Source organism: Corythoichthys intestinalis, chromosome 10 (genome assembly GCF_030265065.1).
Source record: "Corythoichthys intestinalis isolate RoL2023-P3 chromosome 10, ASM3026506v1, whole genome shotgun sequence".
Lineage (NCBI taxonomy): Eukaryota > Metazoa > Chordata > Actinopteri > Syngnathiformes > Syngnathidae > Corythoichthys > Corythoichthys intestinalis.
The window spans coordinates 52,509,346-52,535,897 of NC_080404.1; the positions used below are offsets into that span (position 1 = coordinate 52,509,346).

A 26,552-nucleotide genomic window follows, 5' to 3' on the forward strand; every position below is an offset into this window, starting at 1 on the left:
AAAATGTGTTTGAATGCAAAAATAAATTTGAAACTCAAAAAAATGTATTTGGAACCTATTTTTCTGTGATTTTTTTTTTTTTTTTTTTTATTTAAGTCAAGTATTTTTTTTATTGAAACAACTTTTTGATTGACGTAATGTAGTTTTGCCTTTGGACCACATTTTGGCTAGGACATTTGTGTCTTTATTATTCAATCAAAAAATAAGTTGCTTCAAACAAAAAATATATGTATTTTCAAAAGAGAAATCACTTCAATCAAAAAATTTTAAAAATTCAAATGTAGAAAAAAAAGTTTTTGAATGTGAAAAATGATTTGAGACTCGGAAATTCGCATTTGAACACTTAATTTTTCCAGTGAAACTGTTTTCTTTGATTGAAGCAATGCTTTTTGTGTTTGTTGCTTCAATCAAAATAACTATTTTTAATCAAGGAAAAAAGTCACTTGCAAAAATATTTTTTCTTTTGAAAATATTTTATTTGAAATCTTTTTTATTGATGTGTCACTTTTTTGAAAAGCAAAAAGTTTTAAACTCTTTAAACTCTTTTTTTGATTGAAGGGATTTTTCTTTCGAAAATATATATTTTTTTTGTTTGAAGCAACTTATTTTTTGATTGAATAATAAAGACACAAACATCCTAGCCAAAATGTGGTCCAAACGCAAAACTACATGACGTCAATCAAAAAAGTTGTTTCAATCAAAAAAACTTGACTTAAATTAAAAAAACAGAAAGAAAAATAGGTTCCAAATACATTTTTTTTGTTTCAAAATTATTTTTGCATTCAAACACATTTTTTTGACTGAAGTGACTTTTTCTTTGATTGAAAATAAATATTTTGATTGAAGCGACTTTTTTTTTTGATTGAATAATAAAGACACAAATCTACCTCCATAGGCGATAAGAACCAAAAGAATTTGCAAACAATACAGCATGTGTTGAAAATAACCCCGACCCTTTTATTTAATTATTTATTTATTGTTGTTGTAAATTTCTTGATTGTATGTAAATTGGTCACCCCATGTTTGTATTTGTGTGAATAAAGTAAAAGAGAAAAAAATGTTTGTCGTTTCAAAGGACGATAAAGCTCTGCGGCACTAGAGGGCGCTGTCGCGCCGCGCACAAGAATGCGAGTGACATTAGACTTCACCTTCCTCTTTCTCATCCTCCTCTTCGTCGAATTTTGTCGGATTCCGTTCCCTGTGGAAATGTCAAAAGCAAGTCAACTGCTGTCTGTTGATTTTGAAGTCTTTGGACATGTTCAAGGTCGGGCAAAAATCCATTGCAGATTGTCTTTGTCCACATTACGACTTGTGTGTCAGTCTTTCTATTTTTGGAGGGGTACTTGCGTCTTTCTCTCTGTGTCTTGTTTATATTTTATCTGCGGTGGCTGCACTGAATGATCATGTTTTTCTGCCATTGACGGTGGCAGACGTCCAATCCATTTGGACAGGCTTTGAAACATTCATTCTCTGAAATTGTAATTGTGCGCATGTCTATTTGTGGTCGTGCGTGTCTGTATTAGCGACGCTGTTCTTAATTTAGCATCACGTAGTCTCGGTTGTTGCTGAGAACTAATATTGGTTGTGCTTGTTGTTTCAGGTGTCTGCTTCCGGATGGTGAGTTGACGTCATCTGCCCAAATTGTTGACTTTTCCCTGCATGCGAGCCAAGTGCGCCACTTGCTTGACAGTACACGGAGAAGGAGGCGGCCCGCGTTGGGGTGGCCGGCTGGGTCAAGAACACTCGAAGTGGCACGGTGGTCGGACAGCTGCAGGGACCCGCCGAACCCGTCGAGCACATGTGAGTACCCCGAAACTGTTCTGCACAAGCCACGCAACGTTTGCAGAGCGTGTGTTAGCTCGTCATGGCCGCCAGATGGCGCACTTAACCAGCACGTCCGTCGCTCTGGCTGGGTGACGTCATTCAGAGCTCTGTAGAAGTTGCGTGCTTGTGTGTTCCCAATTCCCAGGAAGTTAAAAGACGCGCTCATAAACATTTGAGTTACCTATATGGGTGTCTGCAACAAATTATTTTTCTGATAGTTGATTCATCAAGTTAGGGACGGCAGGGACATAACACTACCAACTTTTTAGGGTGCTCAAATTGTCCCCACCAACTTTTAAGCAAACTTATTTGCATTTACTAGGGCTGTCAAATGATTAAAATATTTAATCGAGTTAATCACTGCTTAAAAATTAATTAATCGTAATTAATCGCAATTCAAAAAATATGCCATATTTTTCTGTGAATTATTGTTGGAATGGAAAGATAACACAAGACTGATATATACATTCAACATACTGAACATAAGTACTGTATTTGTTTATTATAACAATAAATCAACAAGATGGCATTAACCTTAACATTATGTTACAGCGATCCATGGATAGAAAGACTTGTAGTTCTTAAAAGATAAATGTTCGTACAAGTTATAGAAATTTTGTATTAAAACCCCTCTTAATATTTTCGTTTGAATAAAATTTGTAAAAATTTTCAATCAAAAAATAAACTAGTAGGTCGCCATTGTTGATGTCAATAATTACACAATTCTCATGGTAATAAAATCAGTCGCACCCAAGCGCCAGCAGAGGGCGACAAAACTCCAAAAAACACAAGTAACAAGTGCACATGACCCTTTGCTGTCATTTTAATCTGTTTGAGCAGGGCATGTGCGTTAATTGCGTCAAACATTTTAACATGATTAATTTAAAAAATGAATTACCGCCCGTTAACGCGATAATTTTGACAGCCCTAGCATTTACTGTATAATGACTTCAGTTATATAGTTAATTTTGATTGTCTTCCCATATTTTGTAAGGAGAGAATTGACCCTACTATTATTAAATGAATTATTTTCATAATGTTCAGACTAAGGGGCAGTTTACATGGCGACTCTGCGACACCAAGACGCAATAACTGAGTAGCGGAATTGCCTCGCGTGCATATGGTGTCAGCGAAGACAGAAGGCGAAGACGAAAAATTCTGAATCCTGCCTCCAAAGTGAAACAATTCGATTGCGGGGGCTTGAGGGGGATTGGCCCCGCATGCATATCAAAAGCTCTCGCGCCGATAACGTCAGCACTCGTACACGTCACATTGGGCATGTTTTTAAACATTAAAAACGGCTAATGGTGGAATGTCGGCTTTAATGTACTGTTTTAATAATATCTTTAAATTTAAATATGTTGAATGTTTCATTTTTGTGCCTTTTTGAACAAAAGAAAATGCCATTGCTTGGAGTGGGCGGGCATGTTGTCTTCCAGGCTGTGGAGGTCAAAGTGCATCATTCACTGTCGCCTTGTAAATTTACACTGCCCCCTAGGGCCTGGCATGCATTTTCATGCGGAATTGGGACATTGCTCGAATGGAGACGAAACCCTATAAATGCAAATTTGAAATTTTTTGTCTTTTCGGGGAGTCACCTTGTAAACTGCCCCTTACATCTACCCATTTTCACTTGCTGAATGTGCCATTCAGTCCATTTTTCCCTCAAATACACGTTTGATTGGCTGAAAAAATGTGCGAAATGACAATAAATCTTCTTCTAAAACTGACGTTCTTACCATTCATAACTTCTTATTCACGCGCCGCCATTTTGAAAAATCTAGAAATCTCCGGTATGATCGCAAAATCCCAATTTTCTAGTAGAAAATACGACTTGAGGTGGGGTTCACATGAAATGTTCTGCTCGACAAGTGGTATTTACCATAATTACGACATCACATGAAGGCAGCATTAGTGCCTAATGATGACACAATCGTACACACTGTTTGTCCATCCATCTATTTGTCTCAATTTGTCAAGTTGTGTGACTGTTCATTCCTCTACTAAACGCATCTTTCATCTCTTGGTGTCTGGTGTCCTTTTATTCCTGTCAACTTCCCCCACGGTGACCTCATTTCCTACAGGGCCTGGGAATCAACTGAGGGGGTTCACAGATGAGGCAAGGACAGAAAGATTTTTTTCCATTAACAAGAGTCAAACCTATATTAGCGTTCCGACTTTTTGTCTTGTAGTACATTGGTACTTCTACTTATGAAATTAATTGGTTCTGAAATTAGTTTCGTCAGCAGAAAATTCTGGAAGTACAGCCGTGTTTTCCATGTAAATTCCCTAATCTGTTCCAAGCCTCCCAAACTTCAAACATAAGTCTTTTCCAAAGCATAAAAATGCATCAAATGCATGTTAACAAATACATGTTACAATTAGATTATTGTGCGATAAACATGAAATGAAAGTTGTTCATAATGTAAAATAAAAAGAATAAAGTTAGTACACTCATGTAACGCTATCGGAACACGAGGGGCGAATGAAAAGGACGCTTGGATAAAACAGGTAGAGGTCCCTCTTAGCCAATTGGATACCAGGATCCAGGGAGATGCTACAAGAAACAATCTGGTGCGCACCAGATTGTTTCTACTGCGCACCAGAAACGATCTGTATCAATCTATTAGCATTATAGAGCATTTAAGCTAGCGGACGTTTGCAAGGCAAGTAAGCCAATTTTGTTGTAAACATTAGCACTATATTGCATTTAAGCTAACAGACATTTGCTATGCAAGTTGGCCAATTATTGTAAACATAAGCATGATATAGCATTTAGGCTAACGGACTTTTGCTTTGCAAGTTAGCCAATTATTGTAAATATTAGCATGATATAGCATTTAAGCTAATGGACGTTTGCTTTGCAAGTTAGCCAATTGTTGTAAACATTAGCATGATATAGCATTAAGCTAGTGGACTTTTTGCTATGCAAGTTAGCCAATTGTTGTAAACATTAGCATGATGTAGCATTTAAGCTAGTGGACTTTTGCTATGCAAGTTAGTCATTTGTTGTAAACATTAGCATGATATATCATTTAAGCTAGCGGACTTTTCTATTCAAATTAGCCAATTGTTGTAAACATTAGCATGATATATAATTTAAGCTAGCGGACTTTTGCTATGCAAATTAGCCAATTGTTGTAAACATTAGCATGATATAGCATTTAAACTAGTGGACTTCTGCTATGCAAGTGAGCCAATTGTTGTAAACATTTGCATGTTATAACATTTAAGCTAACGGACGTTTGCTATGCAAGTTAGCCTATTGCAAAAATGCAACAATTGGCTGACTTGCATAGCAAAAGCCCACTAGCTTAAATGCTATGTAATGCTAATATTTACCAGATGGTTTCTGGTGCGCACGAAAATAGTTTGGTGTGCACCAGATTGCTTAAATTTATTTTATTTCCGTCGATGTCCCTCTAGGGATTTTTCTTCGCAATATTTGATTAAGTTACGTTATAATATGACTTTAACATTGTAATATTAGGACTTTATTCTTGCAGTCCTATTTTTTCCTTTCCTTGTGTGTCCATAATACTTTGTCATAGTTTTCAGATCAAACATGAATAAATTATAAAATAAATTTTAATACCACACACATGGAGATACATTGTGTTTGAATGTGTATTCCAAATGATCCTGATTAGACATCTTCTCTTTCTATTCATGTTGTAGTGTTGCAGATGTCATTGATTCAACAAAACGCATTAGATGAAAGCCCGCACGCACTTAGGGCCAGCTGTTAGTGCGTGTGCACGTGCACGCAAGCTAGCGGGTCAAGCTGACCAATAGCGGCGAGTCCACCGACAGACAGAAAGTAGGCCAGTGGCTAACGCTAAAGGGACTCCGAGCTACGCCGTTATTCCGACGTGACCCTGATCCTGACAAATCTCTCATAATCTACACGTACGTGCACTGGTAAACAGTGTGCGCGTATGCACATGTGGCTAACTCGTTGGCTGCCATGAACGGCAATAGACGTCCAATTTGTTGGAAGTGGGAGGGTGGCGGCATTTGTTCAATCGTCGCCACCCTCCCACTTCCAATGGAATGGACTGCTGTTGACCTCCAATGTGTTCACGTTGTATTATATGGGTATGTGTTGCTTTTGTGTATGTACAGTGGGGAGAACAAGTATTTGATACACTGCCAATGGGAAAACCCATGGGTTTTCCCATTGGCAGTGTATCAAATACTTGTTCTCCCCACTGTATGTACATGCTGCTAGTACAGTGGGGCAAATAAGTATTTAGTCAACCACCAATTGTGGAAGTTCTCCTATTTGAAAAGATTAGAGAGGCCTGTAATAGTCAACATGGGTAAACCTCAACCATGAGAGACAGATTGTGGAAAAAACAGAAAATCACATTGTTTGATTTTTAAAGAATTTATTTCCAAATTAGAGTGGAAAATAAGTATTTGGTCACCTACAAACAAGCAAGATTTCTGGCTGTCAAAGAGGTCTAACTTCTTCTAACGAGGTCTAACGAGGCTCCACTCGTTACCTGTATTAATGGCACCTGTTTTAACTCATTATTGGAATAACAGACACCTGTCCAAAACCTCAGTCAGTCACACTCCAAACTCCACTTTGGCCAAGACCGAAGAGCTGTCGAAGGACACCGGAGATTAAATTGTAGACCTGCACCAGGCTGGGAAGACTGAATCTGCAATAGGTAAAATGCTTGGTGTAAACAAATCAACTGTAGAAGCAATTATTAGAAAATGGAAGACATACAAGACCACTGATAATCTCCCTCGATCTGGGGCTCCATGCAAGATCTCACCCCGTGGCCTCAGAATGATAACAAAAAGAGTGAGCAAAAAATCCCAGAACCACACGGGGGGACCTAGTGAATGACCTACAGAGAGCTGGGACCACAGTAACAAAGGCTACTATCAATAACACAATGCGCCACCAGGGACTCAAATCCTGCACTGCCAGACGTGTCCCCCTGCTGAAGAAAGTACACGTCCGGGCCCGTCTGCGGTTTGCTAGAGAGATGATCCAGAAGAGGACTGGGAGAATGTGTTATGGTCAGATGAAACCAAAATAGAACTTTTTGGAAGAAACACAGGTTCTCGTGTTTGGAGGAGAAAGAATACTGAATTGCATCCGAAGAACACCATACCCACTGTGAAGCATGGGGGTGGAAACATCATGCTTTGGGGCTGTTTTTCTGCAAAGGGACCAGAACGACTGATCTGTGTAAAGGAAAGAATGAATGGGGCTATGTATCGAGAGATTTTGAGAGAAAATCTTCCATCAGCAAGGGCATTGAAGATGAGACGTGGCTGGGTCTTTCAGCATGACAATGATTGCAAACACACGGCCAGGGCAACAAAGAAGTGGCTTTGTAAGAAGCTTTTCAAGGTCCTGAAGTGGCCTAGGCAGTCTCCAGATCTCAACCCCATAGAAAATCTGTGGAGGGAGTTGAAAGTCCGTGCTGCCCAACGACAGCCCCAAAACATCAGAGAGGAGATCTGCATGGAGGAATGGGCCAAAATACCAGCAACAGTGTGTGAAAAGCTTGTGAAGAGTTACAGAAAACGTTTGGCCTCCGTTATTGCCAACAAAGGGTACATAACAAAGTATTGAGATGAACTTTTGGTATTGACAAAATATTTATTTTCCACCATGATTTGCAAATAAATTCTTTAAAAATCAAACAATGTGATTTTCTGGGGGTTTTTTTCACATTCTGTCTCTCATGGTTGAGGTTTACCCGTGTTGACAATTACAGGCCTCTCTTACATTTTCAAGTGGGAGCACTTGCACAATTAGTGGTTGACTAAATACTTATTTGCCCCACTGTATGTGTGTGTTTTCTGTTTATGTATGTACCCATGTTTTGCATTTTCATGGGGTGTTTGTGTGTCTGCTTGTTGTTTATGTTTTTTTATTTATCTGTCCATGTATTGTTAGTTGTGTGTGTATTGCTTATGCTGTTTTTTGTTGTTGTTTTTTTTTAGTCGCCAAAATGTTTTCGTTGTAGTCATCATTGTGGAAAACAACACTGTTCTGTATGGTGCATTTTGATGTGTTTGTTTGTTTGTATGTTGTGTGTGTGTTCAGGAAGGCGTGGCTTAGCAAGGTAGGCAGCCCGAGCTGTCGCATCACAAAGACGTCGTTCAGTAACGAGCGGACGCTTCAGGCCTTGGAGTTGAGCGGCTTCGGGACGCGCTACTGAAGGCCGATGGTCACCTAACTGACAGGTTGCTTTTCGGTCACCAGATTGATCTTTTGATCATCTGACTTCCTGTCCGATTATCTGCTTGTTGCGTTTCATTCGATCGCTGCCATCCCTCACAAGTCAAAATGCATTAGACATCTATTACCATCAGTGGCACTGACAAATAATCATTTTTTGTCATTTAGTTCACCCCATTTTTTTTAATGTGTCTCAACAAGCAAAACACTTCATAATAGCGTACGCCAGCTTTCCTAGTTAACACGATGTTCCCGCCACGGCCAACCGGAGGCAGTATAAAACTGAAAAATGGATTGACTTGTCTCGATTCCTCTTGGCGCATCCGCACAACACTTAATATTAGTCATTCTATGCAGCGGATCAGGAATATGTGACTGAATACGGTCTATATATTTTTGCTGTACCCTTTTTGTTCACGCTGTAACTTTGAGTGAAATCACAGCAAGATTTATGCTAATATGTGTTAGCACGATCACTAAAAGGCTTATGTTTGTGTGATTTCTGTTTGAAAATAAACTTCAGCTGGGAGTGACAATAAAGAGCTTCAAGCCTTTTTTTCTTTAAAGGGTATGACAACACCTGGGGAAATGCTAATATTCCATCATTTATCCATAAACGCATGCCTTTTGGATTCATATCATGCCACTTCGTGTAATTACACATATCGCAACACCAAGAAAATGATAGAAATTTGGATTGATTGTCAAGCTAAAATGACCCGCCCACGAGATCCCGGAAATCTATCATATTGTGCGCGTGACGTCACTACGAGGAAACAACCAGCTCAGTGCTTAGTACTGAATGGCGGGGATGATAGCGGACAATTTTGTTTCTAGTTGCAGTGATGAATCCGACGTAACGAACATTCTTCTAATGGTGACGAGGAGAGTGATGAACCTTTCTTTGGTGTTTTGGTTTATCAATTTGAGCCCAAACGAAAGCCAATGCAGCCTAATGAAAGGATCATTGAGGTGAGCAATCACACTGATGAAACACCGGCAACATCGTGTGGGAAACACCGAATGGTTTGTTTTGCATTTCTTTTTGTGAAGCTGATACATCATGACCGCAAAATAATGTAATGTATAGAATAATTATCATTTATTGTGCTATCATAGGTTTTCGCTCTGCCAGCAGACACAGAATGGGATTCGAGGATTCGTTCTATATATTTTACGAGCAATAATTTGTACATGTGTCCAGTCCTATATCCAATGCGTGATATGTTTTTATCATAAAAGAGTTGTCACTCTGGCCATTTTGAGCTTGGCTGCTCCGCTCCTTTGGCTAGCCTGGGGTGGTCTCATCAGAGCCAGGCGTCCTCTTTCTTGATATCTCGGGACATTTAGGTGCCCGTGTAAGGTGGCTGCTTTCATCAGCAATTTCATTTGTCCATAGTTCGAATAGCTTTCAGGTGTAAAATGCGCACCACACAAAACGGTGTCGAAGGCTGGGTCCGCAAAATTAGCCCTCTTAGCACGGACGAACCTTACTCATTGTCTGCGTAGTCCAGCTAATTTTCTCACGTTCGGGAACTCATGGATACTACATTGCGACAAATGACTATTTGTAGACCACATAGCATGACAGGTTTGAACCATTTTAGCGTTTTTTTGATAAAACACGAAGGCAACTCTCTCGTCCATAAACAACGATTGCACCTGCCTCGACCTTTCGTTTCCTTGTTATGACGTCTCCGCCCCATTCGGCTGTTTCCAGAATACTTTCGGAAATGTTCGTAATTTTCGATCTATTTTCGATATTTGCTCATGAATGCGATTTATTTTTTGGTTAACTTTATTAATATTTGTTATCTTGCCACATAACGGTTCTATTGATATCTCACAGCCCCTTAGTGTTTTAATACCCTTTAACAATTGTTCAATCTTTGCTAAGTATATGTTTTAAATCCACCTGCCGCCGTCTTTTCGTACTCGTATCTCGAGTGTGCGCTTGTTAGATAAAGCAAAAGAAGTGAGAGCTCTTCTGCGAATGTTAGATCTCAGCACATGCCACCTCAATCTTTTCCTTACTCTGATATTCTGCAGGCCTTCATGTGGTATAAACACCTCCAAATATAACAAGCCCCCCTCCTGTTCCCCCTTAACTAATTGGCCGTCAATGACTGCACTAGACGTCCAATCCGTTTTCCAAAGTGGATCAGACGTCTAGTGCTATCAAAGGCACTGAAAGATGAGCAATGACAGTCAGTCCTCCCACTTTAAATGAATTTGATGTCTATCCCTGTCAATGGCAGGCAGTGAGTTAACCTCGGGTCACTTCCTTGTTAATTTTACTGTGCTTACTGACGGGCAGATCTAGGAAAATAGTTACGGGGTTGCGAGAGGGGGCAGGAACCTTTTGAGGGTTGAGAATGTAGGACATGAAATATTCTGAAATGTTTTTGCCGTCTGAAATTATTTTTTTTTTTGGGGTCGAAAACCCCACATTTTTGCCGTAAGCATATACGTTGAGACTGAAAAGAATCCAAAAATTTGAGACCTTTCCTAGTTATCCTTTGCTTCTTGTCGTTTTACCCTCCCGGGAACAATTTTGGCATCCTGGCGGCGTTGCCGTGGAAACCAACGCTGAGAAAATCTTCTGCCGGCCACCATCTTTGCCGCATGGCTACCCGCACCTGAGCGAGCGAGCGTGGGTGGCCCTCGTCGGTTGCACGGCAACAGCCTGACGTTCCAGCCAAAAAGTTGGAGCCGCAAATCTAAATAAATCCGGGTGAGTATTTTGCTCACATGCTGAAGCGGACCGCAGATGACGGGAAGTGATGTCACCGCTCCTAGGGGAATCACCTCTTGGAAATGTGAGTGTGAGAGTTTTTTTTTTTGTTTTTTGCATTTTTATTGTTATTTTTCAAAGAAAAAAGATTTTTTTTTTTTGTGTGTGCAACCTTTAATGTTTTTTTTTTCCAGGTCTTTTTCTTCTTGGTGTATTTTTTTGTGTTTATTTTTCTTGTGTTCGTGTCCTTTCTGTATTTGTTTCTTTTTGTAGCTTGTTTTTCGTCTTTTTTTGTTTTGATCCTTTTTCCTCTTTTTTATTGGTTCGTGTCATTTTTATTTGATTTTAATTTGTGTTTTGTGGGTGATTCGTGCTCCCCTTTTCAATAAAAAAAAAAATACTGTTACTAAAACAGTTTGTCATGTCCCCCATTGTTGCTTTAAAAAAAGACAACTGTTTTTGTATTGACCCCGCAGTAAATTTGTCAAATGACCAGAGGTGAGCAGAGTACCCCAAAACTTTTACTCAAGGATAGCGTACTTCCAAAATGATATTACTCAAGTAAGAGTAAAAGTAGTCATCCAAAAACATACTCAAGTACAAGTAAAAAATATTTGGTGAAAAGAATACTCAAGTAATGAGTAACATTGTGAGTAACTGCTTACAATGTTGGATTTTTTTACTTTTTACAAAATGGTATTTTTTTTCTCAGCATAAAGTTAATCTATATAAACTGTTATTATAATACTGTAATTCAGGGGCATCACTAGGTTTTAAGCACAGGGGGGCTTAGCCCCGAGGAGTTAAACAGGACGTAAGTGAATGTAGCATTCAAGCACATTACTTGACAAACGGCAAGCAAAGACTAATAATTTATACATATACACATATATTTAATCATAGAGGCTGATGCCATAACCTTTACTCACAACACAGTAATTGTTTGATTCCAAATACACAGATTACATTTTGGGCATATTTGTAAGGAAAAACAGCTGCCATTTAAAACCCTGAAAAATACTACTAATTACTTGAATTTAAGTAATATCTGGATCGGGCTAATTTGCTGTACACACACACATGCTCACAAAAATACAGTGCCCTCCATAATTATTGGCACCCCTGAGAAAGATGTGTTTTTTAGCTTTTAATATTTTTTTTTAATTCAAATAATATGGGACTTTAATGGAAAAAAAGAGAAAAATCCAACCTTCAATACAAGTGCATTCATTCAGTGGGGAAAAAAATCCCATATAAAGAAAAAAAATTATTTGACATCAAATAATGTGTGTCACAATTATTAGCACCCCTGGTTTTAATACTTTATAGAACCCCCTTTTGCCAACAAAACAAGGTCTGGGGACTGAGATGGCCATGGGAGGAGCTTGATTTTGTGTCTGGTGAATCATTTCTGTGTAGATTTGGCCACATGTTTAGGGTCATTGTCTTGCTGAAAGACCCAGTGACGATCCATCTTCAGCTTTCGGGCAGAGGGCAACAGATTTTGATTTAAAATGTCCTGGTATTTCAAAGCATTCATGATGCCATGCACCCTAACAAGGTTCCCAGGGCCTTTGGAAGCGAAACAGCATCACTGACCCACCCCCATACTTCACAGTGGGTATGAGGTGCTTTTCAGACTGCGCATCTTTCGTGGCACGCCAGACCCACTTAGAGTGTTTGTTGCCAAAAAGCTCAATCTTGGTCTCACACAAAAATACACACGGTCCCGTGTGCTTTGGTCAGATGAGATCCCCGAAAGATGCCCTGCTATCCTTTGGCCACTCATACAACTTTTCTTTGAATTGAAAACAATACATCGCCACACACCGCCATGGCATCTTACCGAGAAGCAATGCAACAATACTGTTCTATGGCGGACTTCCCTCGCAGTTCTCGGTGTGACGTCATTTCCGAAGATTGTCGAAGAAAAGCATTTTCGTTGTCAAGGGCGTTGCTATGGGTTAAACAAAAAATCTGGAAGGGTTGTGTAAAAAAAAAAAAAAAAAAAAAAACGAAAATATGCTTATAATTGTTTAGCCATTGATATTATTCAAAAACATGGTTGGCCAACCTTACTTCACATTTGGTCTTTAAAATGTACACACACGCACCCGCCGCACCGTTGCCTCTAGGGGGCCTGGTTTGCGTGCCAAAAGGGGGTGTGGTTGGGCAAGGGGAGGGTCAAACGGAAAGGTAAGATGGAGCTAGAACAGCGGTCACGGAACCGCGGACCTCGGTCCGGTTCCGGTCCCCCAAGCCGTCTGGACCGGATCTCAAGCTGTCCGGACTAATACACGTGCAACAATAAAAATATTTTTTTTCTGCAGGTTTGCAGAGAGGAGGCGGGCAACAAACAAAAACCTTAGCGGTGACGCGCGTGAGCCAGCCAATGGGATTGAAGCATTTGAAAGTTATTTTTAGAACAGCATGTCTCGCACTCGCTTTCCAGGCTCCGTGGAGTGACAGCCAAAAACTGAGCCGAATGAGGTTGGAGGAAGAGGCGAAAAGGCACGGCAAATGGCGTGCTCAAAACTACGCAAGATTGATGCAGAAAACAGAGTGTTTAAGGAGGAGTGGACCAACACATTTTTGTTCATTTTACCTGGCAGCAGCACAAGACAGCTATGCCTCATCTGAGACTGCTTCAGAGACGGTAGCGCTTGTAAAAAGCAGCAATTTGAAAAGGCACTATGGCTACGTTCATACTACAGGTCGTAATGCACAAATCCGATGTTTTTGTCATATCTGTTTTGTGGCGTGCCCGTTCAGACTGCCTTTGTCCATTGAGACCATTCAAGTATTACGCATACGCACTAATTCGCAGCCGTATTTTACTCACAAAACATAATTAACTACTGTATGTACATTTGAGTTTCTGCTCTTTCACTCCTCTTTAAAAGAAACTGCTGTATTTTACGCCAAAACAATTGTTGTGTTTGATAGAACAATATGTCTATATGCTGCCATAGCAGATTCATGGTGCATGAAGCCCCCGAACTATTTTGAATTTGTCTGTTTTACCCTGAAAACCCCCGTTTACAGACGTCGCACAACCGCTTTTGTTTCAACCCAGCCATAAAACGAAGGTAATTAATTATATTTGTTATTCAAAACGTCTGTCGTTTTTAGCTTAGAATCATTAATTGATGTCTCATATTTCGTTTAAAAAAAAAAAAGACTTTAAAAAATTATTCATTCGCATATTTTAAACTTTTAAACAAATTATGTCACAGTGAAAAAAATGGCGTCTGTAAAAATGTCACGGATATCTACCTCATAACTATCGCTTAATTGTATTTTTTCTGTTACTGTCGCATTTTCTCCGATATGTTAGATGATAAATAATCGATCCAAATAAAAAAAAGTCAAAAAAAAAAAGTTTAAAAGGGTAAATATATGAAAAAGAAACATCTCGACCACTCCTTGATGTCTGCGATTTCTGCATCGAGACCCTTATTATATTACCATGTTTCACCCATAAAATCCCAAAATAATCCAGCTGAGACCATTCACAGCTGTGTCATGACACTCAGTGATACATGCTACATGGAGTTTTTGGATCAAAACAAAGTAAGTACGCGATAATATCTCGTTAAAGTCCTGGCGTCTGTAATTCTGTGCTCGCGTGCTCTCACCTCCAGATAGGGTTTTGCTGTTTAAAAAACTTTTTTTTTTTTTTTTTAAATGCCCTCCTGTTCAAATTTTTTCTTCCCCCAGAAAATTGAGATGTTAAGCTTTCCAATGATGTATCACACATGCATATCGGACAATTTTGAAATTTGGCCAAATTGGGGGTCTCAGAGCGGAACTTCAAGTCACCTGAGTGTTTTCCGCCATATATACAATTAACCCTGGTGAAAGCGATGCAGACCCCTTTAAGATTTAAAAGTGTAAATCAAGTAGTTGTCCGTCGAAATATCATCACAAATGGTATGAAAATCTTTTATAAAGGTTGAAAAGTGACCTTGTGTTGCTTTAAGTCAGTGCTTCTCAATTATTTTCTGTCACGCCCCCCCAAGGAAGACGTAAATGTTTCGCACCCCCCGAAACTCTCTGCCGCCACTATAAATAGTATCATTTGTCTATAAAATTACTATTATAAATACGCCTCTGCCTAACATTGAGTCCTTTTTTTTCTAATAAAGAAAAAAAGTAACATAGATCAACTTATAACAAAGTATAACTTTATTAACATTGTTTTGTTTGTAACAGAGAAGACTTGACGTGCATCAATTTGCCTGAATTTTAAAAAAAGTCACATCCAAACTGTAAAAAATACACTCAAGGTACATTTTTGACCATTTGATACAGAAAAATAAAATGTAATAAAATCAGTAAACAATAACAAATTAAAATTGATTAGAAACATTCACTCATGAGGACAATATGCCAAAAAATTTGACCGAGAAAAACAAAACTGAATAAAAAAATATATATATAAAAAAAAAAAGAGTGTCCTTGGACAGGACAGTTTTTATTTTTGCTGCTCACAGTATTTACCTCCTTTGCAATGGTGTGGAGTTATTTTGCAATGAGCATGCTAACAATGCTCACTGGATTACTGATATAACACTGACAAAGCAGGACGATTGTTGGCAATATTCGGCACGTTTTCACTGAAAAACAATCAAGCGGCTTATCAATGAGATTGGGGTCTAATGTCTTTAAGTGGCGTCTTAATTGATTTGGCTTCTGGCTGTCCGCTATAATTATTTTTAGACACAGTAAACAGTGGTCTTTCCTCATCACCCACTGTATTAAAAGTCAAAGCTAAAAGGCAAACATCACGAAAAAAGAGCTTTCTCGGCGGCCAAGGTAGAACCGTAGGTGAGGGCGGTCGTCGTGACGATCCCAAGCCGAAAATGGCCCTTCTCGGGCGGCGACGTGAGAACCGGACAAGACAGTGGGTCGCTGCGTGAGTGAGTCCGGTCGGAAAACGGCTTTCGAAAACGGCGGTGACACACTGCTCTTCATATCTGTTTTCTGTGTGTGCTGAGTGCTCTTCCTTAGTTCAAAAATATTGCGCGCACTCTGAAAATGAGAGCGCCACTGCCACCTACTGAGTGGATGTGCAAGTACACTTTATTCCAGTACGGCAAAAAAACACAAAAAAGCATGTTCCCCGAGGTCACATGCGCCCCCCCTGGCATCGCTCTGCGCCCCCCCAGGGGGGCGTGCCCCACTATTTGAGAAACACTGCTTTAAGTGTTGAATTATTTCGAATCCCCCCCGCTCGGCTGGTTGTCTGGAAGGGCCTGCAGAAAATTTTCCACTGCCCCCGCCCCACACATTGGACAATCGTCTTGAAGGGCCTGCTACAGTGTGGAGGGGCCCAAGAATATTTATCCACTATGACGCTGGACGTTAACCTTGGGGGCCTCGTTTATCCTCATCGCACCCGGGCAATGTTGACATTTGTTCCATCACTGCGTCCAATCCCTTTTTACTGGGAGGAGCTGGCGTATTCGTTACCGTATCCTGTCATAAATTGGCTTATTTCCAAATATAGTTTGGTCAGGTTGGATAGCTTTCTCACCGTGTGTTACTTATAACTCACTGGCTGCCATTGACGACGATAGACGTCCAATCCATTTGGGCAAGGAGTGGTGAATGATCGAATGTTTATTTGCCACTCTCAATCCAGATAAATTGGACATCTCGCGTTGTCATCCAAAAATGCCCCCCCAAAATGAATAGGAAATGACTCTAAATCTACACCAAGTGACCCACGGGAGAGCATAGCATCCCGGGGCAAATTCTCCCCGAAATGGCATTTCCTAGTATTACGTCATCATTCGTTTTTGTTGTGTTCTTTCAAGCGGATTGTGTTACAGTGTGTGTGCGGGGTGTTTGGGTCAATGTGTTATGGCCTGACGAGAAGCCGTCTTGCATCCTATATTGTGTATTTCCTCACTTTTTTAAGCGACATTTAAACTTTGAAACAAGAGTTTGCGGCAGCATAACGTGTTGCCAGAGCAACTACACGCACGCACGCGCGTACACATTTCTGCTTTCCACCATCAGGCTCTTCATCCAATCTCTGCAGCCCCCCTCCTTTTCACCCCTCGCCCCTCCCTCTGCTGCCTCTCACTGATTTAAAGTATAGGGGCGCTTGTTTTCTTCATATTCACTGCCCATGCGGGTGGAGAAAATAAGGTATCCAAAGTGACCCGTTTTTTAAACGATTGGTCTTATTCGACGCTTTCAGCTTGAAAAAAAAAATCATTATTGTTGACCATAAATTAATTAAAAAAAAAAAAAAGCAGCATAATATGATTTTAGTATACTAGTTGCAAGTTTGAACACTGTAAGTGATGTCTTGGGGAATTAACAAAGAACGTTATAAATGATAAAAAGCAAAAAAAATGAATAAAATAATAATAATAATAATAATTAGGGTTGTTCCGATCATGTTTTTTTGCTCCCGATCAGCTCCCGATCTTTTTAGTTTGAGTATCTGCTGATCCCGATATTTCCCGATCCAATTGTTTGTTTGTTTTGCTCCCGATTCAGTTCCAATCATTCCCGATCATTTTTCCCGATCATATACATTTTGGCAATGCATTAAGAAAAAAATGAATAAAACTCGGACGAGAGGGATCCACGGATAGAAAGACTTGTAATTCTTAAAGGATAAATGTGACTTTGTATATTGTGACTAAATATTGCCATCTAGTGTATTTGTTGAGCTTTCAGTAAATGATACTGCAGCCATTCAACCCAAATGTATGATGGGAAGTGCAACCATGACTGTGCGTAGTGGCACCAATTGATATATCTTCTCTGCGTTGGGAAAGAACATAGGGTGTTAAGAAAATGATCAACTACTACCTTTCTACCCCACTTTGCTTCTCACGATATTTCTAATTGTTGAGAGATGGATTGTAAGGCTTTAGCCAATTAAAAAAAGGCTCCAAAGGCTGTCAAAATTCTCTCTACTCATTATATCTATATTCATCATTCATCATTATATCTTATATCTCTATATATTGGTAAAACGGCGCCTTTATAGATTGAACACGACAACGCGTGAGTGGGTCGTGCAGCGCATTCGTTAATTATTTAACGTGATTAATTAAGAAAAAATCATTACCGCCGTTAACACAATAAATTTGATAGCCCTACTTTAAGCCAAAACTACTCTGGATGAGTGTAAGACATTTTGTCTGTAACGTTATATACAATTAGAAAACGATTTAAATAAAAAAATATATATATATATGAAAAAAAGGCATGTCTGATATTTTTTTGCCGGTTCCGATACTTTGAAAATGACGTGATCGCACCCGATCGATCGGTTTAATAATAATTCTAAACAAAGATCATAGACGAAATATTTTTTAAAATTAAATTTATATAAATATTAGAAAAATTCAAAACCAAGTCATGGTAACATGACTGTACATTGAGACCAAATAAGTAAATATAAATGATGAATTTTTCATAAAATAAAATTAATAAAAATATGCCAGGGGGGACAAATGCTTGAAGACATTATTAAAGAAGGAGGAAAACAATTGTCTTAACATAGTCATTAAAAATTATTAGTCACAAAATATTTAGGTTTTTTTTTTTTGTTTGTTTGTTTTGTTTTGCTTTTTTCTTTACATTTAGGGTTTTTTCCCCCTCCGCTTTTTGATTTCTTTGACATGATTATATACAAGGGCGTAGGTTTGGTCTCAACATTGGTAGGGACGATATAACGGCATAACCTGTATGTACACTTTCTGCTGGGGACTGGACATTCATAATGATCAATGCAAAATAAATCTGTATTGATTTATACCAACTTAAATGTGTATTGGCTCAGCCTACACTGTTCAATTCAAACCTTTGTTTTCTACAACTACGAAAGAAACATTTTGAAAACTTCCAGAAAAAAAATGTCCAGATTTTAAGAGCAAATTTAAGTTGCATTATTTGAACATAACTTCAATTATATTAACATACAAAATAAATCCAAGCTTGTTAATCATCTCTTAACGATCCAGGAATTGAAAAAAAAAACAAAAAAAAAACATTTGTCATAAGACCACTCAACATTGTCTAAATAAAGAAATTAAATATACTGTAACTGAAAAAACTTCTTTGTCAGGGAATAACAAAAAAATAAATTCAAATGGAGCTGTCCTTCAGGTAAAACTCGTCTTTTTATTTATTTATTTATTTAACTTCTGAGTCATCGTCTTTGCAATTGTCTTGCGAGCCTTTTGCGGTCGTGCTGCGAACCATTTGCTGTCGTGTTGTGGCAATTGGCGTTCGTGCTTTTGCCTTTTTGCAATCGCGCTTTAGGAATTGGGGATTGTGTTGTGGCAATTTGCATTCGTGCTGCGAGCCATTTGCTGCTGTGTTGTGGCAATTGGGGTCCGTGCTTTTGCCAATTTGCGATCGCGCTTTAGGAATTGGGGATCGTGTTGTGGCAGTTTGCATTCGTGCTTTTTATCTTTTGGAAAGCGTTTGCAATTGGGGTTCGTGCTTTATCTATTTGCAAACTGTTTGGACTTTGCATTTCGCCTGAAACCTCTCGGCCACCGTCGTGGCCAGTACAGCGGACAACAAATTTATAGTCTGGACCGCGGCCACCCGTGGCCACCCCCTGGTGGCGCCATTGGAGGATGCAGAAGACAGGGTTTGATGGGGTCAATTGATTCGCTGTGGCGACCAGTGTTGTTAATAATGCCGTTAGAATATAACGGCGTTACTAACGGCGTTATTTTTTTCAGTAATAAGGAATCTAATTAATTACTTTTTTCATCTTGGCAACGCCGTTAGCATTACTGAGGCGGGAAAGGCGTGGGCTACTATGCGTTACTAAGTTGGTTGAATAAAAAAAGTCTGAGAGAGACGGACTCACGGAGACGAGAGAGCAGAGCAGGAGTGGGGAAGACGCTGTTGCAAACGCGATGCGAGGTGGCTCCAATAATACCTGACTGTAGCCATAGCCTACAAACTACGCCCACATGATACGGTAGATATCACATATTATAGAACTAGATGCAATGACAGACACGGCTGCATTGGCAACATGTTTTAAGGACTATATGCGTTAGTAAACAGCGACCATCTTAAAGCAGTAGACCTCTCAGGAAGGCTCTGATGTAGAGATCCTTCCTAGCGAACCTAAGTAACTTTTTTTTTTTTTTTTTTTTTAATTACCTAAAATGCTCCTAAATCGGCAAAATCTTGACTTAAATCTATCTTTAAATGATGAAACAGTTTTAAAACTTACACATGTTGAAAGTAGACTGAAGGGAACTAATGCAATAACGGGAGCAATTTTAACAACTTTAACGGTTGATTCACAACTTTAAATGACTTCCACACATAGCAAAGGTTACCATCTACCGGTAGTTATCGGAATACCCTTGTGTCTAGTTAAGGGGAGGGTAAAGAATTGGGCTAGGGCCAATTGTCCCCAAAACCCTTTAAACTTCACATTGTGTGACCTGGTTTTTTGGGGGTTTTTTTGAGAGAAAAAAACATGAAAATTATCACTAGTTACTTTGCCAAGTAACTAATTACTCTGAGTTACTAACGCAATTACTTTTTGGGAGAAGTAATTTGTAAGTGTAATTAATTACTTTTTTTAAGTAAAATTAACAACACTGGTGGCGACCCTGAAGAAATAAGCCGAAAGGAAAAGAATAAGAATGATAAAGAAAACATTCTCACTTTTAAGTCTTTTTATTTAAAAAATAAATAAATAGATATATAATAAATAATAATAAATAACATTTTCCCAACTCAATTTGAAGTCCACGTGCAAGTTCCTGAAACTCCTTACAAAGTGATTGGAGATAAATGGGGTGCTGAATTGTATAAGGACGGATGATTCCGAAAGAGACCTTATTTATTAACAATTTTGTTCAGGATTGTGCTGTAAATCACTATCACTCCGAGTGATAATTTTTTTGTCGAACATTTTCCGTAGTCTTGATGGAAAGTGCTGGGTTCCGCCCGTCGGTTCCGCCCGGCGTAGAAATCGAGCACAACCCACTCTGCAGTCTGGTCCTCGTCGCTGAGGAAGAGGAGGAGGAAGAGGCGGAGGAGGTGGAGGAGGAGGAGGAAGCTCGGAGCTTCTGCATTGTTTTCAGCAGCACCACTGGCCCGGCCGCCCTTCAACAGCTAAGCCAGCACAGCCGCGCTTCTGTCGGCCTCGAGGTGAGTCCCGAACCCAACTGAACCGCTCGCTCGCCCTTCCTTTCGCGGTCGTCCTCCCGAATAGGCGCGTGCTTGTTTGTTCCTGGCGTTCTTCGCGCGCGCGCGCCCCCAAAATGACGGCCGCGCTCAGGCCAAGTTAGCGGCGTGTCCGAGGCCGAAAAGAGAAGAGCTTTTCCCGCATGAGTGTCCTAGAGGGTGGCCCCACCCTCGGGACCACCGTGGTGCACTTCAACTTGAGTGCGTGTGAGTGGATGCGCGTGCGCGTGCATTCAGCATTAGTGCGCCACAGCATCTTTTTCCCCCCTCCATCAAGTGGAGGATGTTGTTGTTTTTAACTGCTGTGATGTGAAGGATGATGATGATGATGATGGTGGTGCGGATGAAGATGGTGGTGCAGGCGTGGTCCTGTGTGTGTGTCGGGGTGTGTGTGTATATGTGTGTGCTGGAGCCTGATGTGTGACCTTGCGTTGGTATGAAGGTGTTCATGGTCATCATAAGCGGCATTTTGTTCTTCTCTCCGTATTTTTCTTTTCTTTCCTCCCTTGTTTGGTGCAGACCGAACCGGCGGCCCCCGAGTCCAGAGGCGCTGTTATGTAATGGGATCCAACCGGACCCGCTGCTGCGGTCCCTCCTCCGCCCTTCTTTTTTCTTTCCCGTCTTAAAAGCGCTCCCTCCCAATGGCAGACGCGACTTAAAACACAGTGGTCAAACCATAACTTTTCAACTCCAGTGTTTTGTTTCTTCTTCCGCATTCTCCGCTTATCTTCTCCTCACTTCACCCCCAATGTGGGACCCCCTCCCCCACTGACAACTGGCAAACATTTGGCGACTTGTTGGACATCCGGAGCAAGGAGAGGCGTCGCCTTGTTGCACCACCAACAATTCGGAGGGTGAGACAGTCGTTAACTAGGGGTGTGACGATAGCGATGAATCACGATATTTTGTATCTCAATAGGTTATCGATATGCTCCCACTTAGAATCGATCAATCGTTTTGAAAGGACGTCTCTGTTGAAAGGTGCGACGAAATGGTGGCCTTGTCAAAAAAATGAAACTGACTGTACTAACGTCATTTTACATGTAGAAAATGAATTTGGGACTTACTGGAATTTGGGAATTACTCCAGCGAAAACAATGCATCAGTGAATAAGGGCGGGAACCTCTCGGTATCTCACGATAAGATACGATTTGTGGCGATACAAGGATTATTGATACATTGGTAAGGAAATCATTCTAGGGTATTCTACAAAACAACTGATAAACTGAAAAACAAGCTATCTTCATCCTTCCTTCTGTAAATGCCTCTAAAATTGGAAAAAGTGACTGTAAATGCTCTGGTTTCGAATGAACGCGCTTCCCAGTCTTAAAGGTATCCACGGATAGAAAGACCTGTAGTTCTTAAAGATAAGGGTTATTACGAGTTAAAATAATTTGATATTGAAACCCCTCTTGATGTTTTCGTTTTTATACAATTCGTAAAACTAGTTTAACTAGTAGGTCGCCATTGTTGTTGACGTCGCAGTGCGGTGACGTTACTAGGTTAAGCTGCTGGACTTCCAGAGTACAACTCTAGCGACATAAACATGTCATTTGTTAAACCCTTTCAATTTGAACCCGAGAGGAACATTAATGAGTATGACAGCACTGTCGATATTTCACAAAACGAGCAGCAAAAGCAAAATGAAGAGGAAAGACGGGATGAGACGAGACGAGAGTATGACAAAACCAGTGTTCTGCCAAAATGTGCTATACCAACGAAACCTCCTACAAGAGGCAAATTTGACACCCAAAGAACTACTGTGCACTTTGAGCTTGTTTTGTTTAGATGCATACAGACAGAACATACTAAAGATGCCTTAAGAAAATACTTAAACGTAATAATATTCCACTTTTGTCTGTCGTCTAGTCAATACCGGGCTTGATTACTGTAAGTCACTGCTCTTCGGTCTCCCAAATAAGTCCCTCCATAAACTGCAGCTCCTCCAAGCAGCACGCCTCATCACTCGACCCCCACCACATACTAGGCATGTGCCGGTTACCGGTTTCACGGTTTACCGTGGTGTGAAAACGTCGCGGTTTCAAAACCACTAAAATTTTCCGTCAGACCGTAGTACGGTATTCGCTATTTTTCTTGTGTCAAAAATGCAGCCAGAAGCGGCTTGGCGCAGCAGCGCTCACCCCCTCCCGTTTGTTGCTGTGTGTGAAAGTGACGCTATCGGCTAGCCAGCCAGCTAACCCAAAAACTAATACTCCAAATATAAGGCGTACTGTTCTTCAATTTATTAAGCTCTCAAATCGTGGTAAGTGTAATATACAAAATGAATACATTTAAAATGTTGTACAATTAGATTTTTCCATGTGAGTAGCTTCAACTGATTAGCACCATGGAAAAAGTTCGCCAAAAACAAAACACACATTTTCCTTTCAAATTCAATATACAAACTAACTAAAAGTTTACAAAGATGATTGTTAGCCTAGGCTTACCTGGGAGAGCAACTTCATTGAGTGTGACAGCCGCAGAGTGAGAAAACAAGCCTGAGTCGCTTGAATGAAGGGGAAAAAGTGACAGCGTCAAAGATCGCTAATTGCGAAAGATGATCTTGCCCTAAGCACAAATCCACGTTCGCTGGATCAAGGTGAGGTCTCACTCCCAATGTTTTTTTTTTATTTTATTTTATTTTTTAGATGAAACCTTTCCACAACGATATTGACATTTTAACTAACTTATACATTTTTAAGTAACTTCTGAATTCTTTATGTTCTTTTTAACACAAAGGCATGACATCATGTAGACTAGAGTTGACACAGTGGCTGAAAATGGCGAAACTTCACTTAAGCTTTTCCACCCTCAAAAAAAAAAGTCATGCAGTATAAATTTCTAAAAAAAAGTTATTCAGAAGTGTTTTTACTTTTATATAGAAATTATTTTGTTCTTGCTCTAATCTTGAGCAACTTGAGCTGTGGCTGTGAGTATAGTCTATAAGTTATATTTAGTTTAATTTTATTTAAAATATTTTTTTATTGATCGTTTATTTTAACAATATATTCATGTTCCAATTTGCAACTATGGTCTGAAAAAAAAAATCCTGTTCAATGGAAAAAAGTTTTTTTCTTTTAACCCAAACATCTCAGAATTTTTTGGAGCTATAATTGCAATACTGCGATACCATGAAACCGCGGTATTTTTGCTCACGGTTATCGTACCGTCAAAATATCATACCGGCACATGCCTACCACATACCACATCACCCCTATCCTCCTTCAACTTCATTGGCTCCCAGTAAAACTAAGAATCCGTTACAAGATCCTTGTCATTACCTTTGAAGCACTCCATGGCTTGGCACCTCCCTACAGTGTATCACAAAAGTGAGTACACCCCTCGAATTTCTGCAGATATTTAAGTATCTCTTTTCATGGGACAACACTGACAAAATGACACTTTGACACAATGAAAAGTAGTCTGTCTTCATTCTATATAATAGAGTTAATTTATTTTCCCCTCAAAATAACTCAAAATATAGCCATTAATATCTAAACTCCTGGCAAAAAAGTGAGTACTCCCCGCAGAAACTACGTTCATACCTAAATGTCCAAATTGAGTATAGACCCTACCCACGTGACGTCACAACTCCGCTCTCCTGAATGGTACCGCCCAATTGTCCGTCAAAACATAGTGTTAACCTGTTACGGCTACGTACATTCCTCCTATTTACGGCGTGTTTTTCTGCTCCTTAACATTAATAATCAAAATGGTGAAGGCGTGTGTGGCTGTTGGTTGCACTAACAGAGAAGATGGAAGGAGAGACTTGAAGTTTTACCGTATTCCGAGGGATCCAAAGAGGAGAGCGAAATGGACGGCTGCAATTCGACGTGAAAACTGGGCACCAAAAAATCACCACTGACTATGTAGTCGTCATTTTATATCCGGTAAGATGCATTTAAGATATACTTAGAGGGTTTTGGGCTGACAAATAACCACAATTAAGATCATTGCTAGGCTAATCGCCGACAACATACACGTATGTATGTAGTGAGAGTGCTATCGCTAAACCATATAAACATTAAAAGCCTTAACTCCATTGACAAACGACATGAAATACATTAGACTTGACAGTGGATGTTAGCAATAACAAAAGATTTTGAATTGAAAATTTCGTAACTCACCTTTCCAAGCACAAGATAGATTCCTGCCGAATTTTCGTGGATGTGGACCTGTTTCACCCAACCAGCAACGAAGTATTTATAAGCCTCCAAGCTCTTGAATTTTTTCAAATTTTCGTGAGAATAGGCTGATTTTGTGTGGACAAGATAATTGTAAATATCAGCGTAGCAGATGTCAGGCAGACAGGGCGAAGACAGTGGGTCGAAAAACATCGATTTGGGCATCAAATATGGATCTGGCGACTGTATAGAGCGAAGCTTTTCCACATAACGCCTTTTATGCAACACATCCAGTGAGTTTACGGCATCAGAAAGCACCGGGTCTTCCATGAAATGCATTTTAAATTCCTCGATCAATTGAAACCAATGCTAATACAGAGACAAAATGACGGACAAGTGGGCGGAACCATACAGCGAGCACGTGGTTTTGTGACGTCAGTGGGTAGGGTCTATAGCTTGTCATTTTCCCTCCAAAATGTCACGTGACTCGTTACAGGAGTGCTGTCAGCATTGCTGCAGAGAACGTATACTTATAGCTGCTCTACCTTTGGCTATTGCCTAGCATCTCTATTAAATTAGCTAAGCGGGACTTCTACAATACAGTGAGGAAAAATAAGTATTTGAACACCCTGCGTTTTTGCAAGTTCCACTTAGAATTTAGAAATGATGGGCGGGTTTGAAATGTTTATGGTAGGTGCTTGTCCACTGGGAGAGCCCCCCACCCCCCAAAAAAATCCAGAAATCACAGTGTATTTTTTTCATTAACAAATTATTTGTCTTGTACTGCTGCAAAGAAGTACTTGAACACCTGAGAAAATCAATGTTAATATTTGGTACAGTAGCCTTTGTTTACAATTACATCGGTCAAACGTATCCTTTTAGATCAATCAGGTTTCTGGACTGTCACTGAGAAACACAGAGTTTGAGCTTCTTCCAAAGATTTTCCATTGGGTTTAAGTCTGGAGACTGGCTAGGCTCCTCGGGAACCTTGATATGCTTTTTACGAAGCCACCCCTTGGTTATTCTGGTTGTCTGCTTTGGGCCATTGTCATATTGGAAGACCCAGTCAGGACCCATTTTCAATGCTCTAACTGAGGGAAGGAGTGTCTCAATACATGGTCTCACTCATCCTCTCCATAATACAATTCAGTCGTCCAGTTCCATGTGCAGAAAAAAGTCCCCAAAGCAAGATGCTACCATCCTTATGCTTCACAGTAGGGATGGTGTTCTTTGGATAGTACTCATCATTCTTCATACTCCAAACACAATGAGTAGAGTTAAGACCAAAAAGTTCCATTTTGATCTCATATGACCACATGACTTTCTCTCGTGACTCTTTTTGGTCCAAATGGTCATTGGCAAACTTAAAACGGGCCTCGACATGTGCTGGTTTAAGCAGGGGATCCTTCAAGTGCCATGCATGATTTTAAACTATGACTTCTTAGTGTATTACCAA

At 39.9% G+C, this 26,552-nt stretch overlaps 2 protein-coding genes across 2 annotated transcripts in view; both read left to right on the forward strand.

Moving 5' to 3' along the window:
• The first annotated feature begins 1,123 nt into the window (after nt 1-1,123).
• LOC130923509 (acylphosphatase-2-like) lies at nt 1,124-20,637 on the forward strand. The gene is made up of 4 exons (XM_057849287.1): nt 1,124-1,264; nt 1,601-1,617; nt 1,691-1,800; nt 7,904-20,637. The coding sequence occupies exons 1-4, from the start codon at nt 1,126-1,128 to the stop codon at nt 8,016-8,018; spliced, it is 381 nt and encodes a 126-aa protein (XP_057705270.1). The 5' UTR covers nt 1,124-1,125; the 3' UTR covers nt 8,019-20,637.
• Nucleotides 20,638-20,815: 178 nt separating this feature from the next.
• Nucleotides 20,816-26,552, forward strand: part of sptbn1 (spectrin, beta, non-erythrocytic 1) — a 153,481-nt gene continuing 147,744 nt past the window's right edge. The window contains exon 1 of the mRNA XM_057849270.1: nt 20,816-20,936. The gene's annotated coding sequence lies outside the window, so the exon portion shown is untranslated. The remainder of the gene's footprint in view (nt 20,937-26,552) is intronic.

Bases quoted from the DNA above. Each gene is read 5' to 3' on its own strand.
- LOC130923509 (XM_057849287.1), top strand. From the start codon at position 1,126: ATGCGAGTGACATTAGACTTCACCTTCCTCTTTCTCATCCTCCTCTTC. The intron at 1,801-7,903 runs GTGAGTACCCCG...GTGTGTGTTCAG, and splicing joins GCCGAACCCGTCGAGCACAT to GAAGGCGTGGCTTAGCAAGG.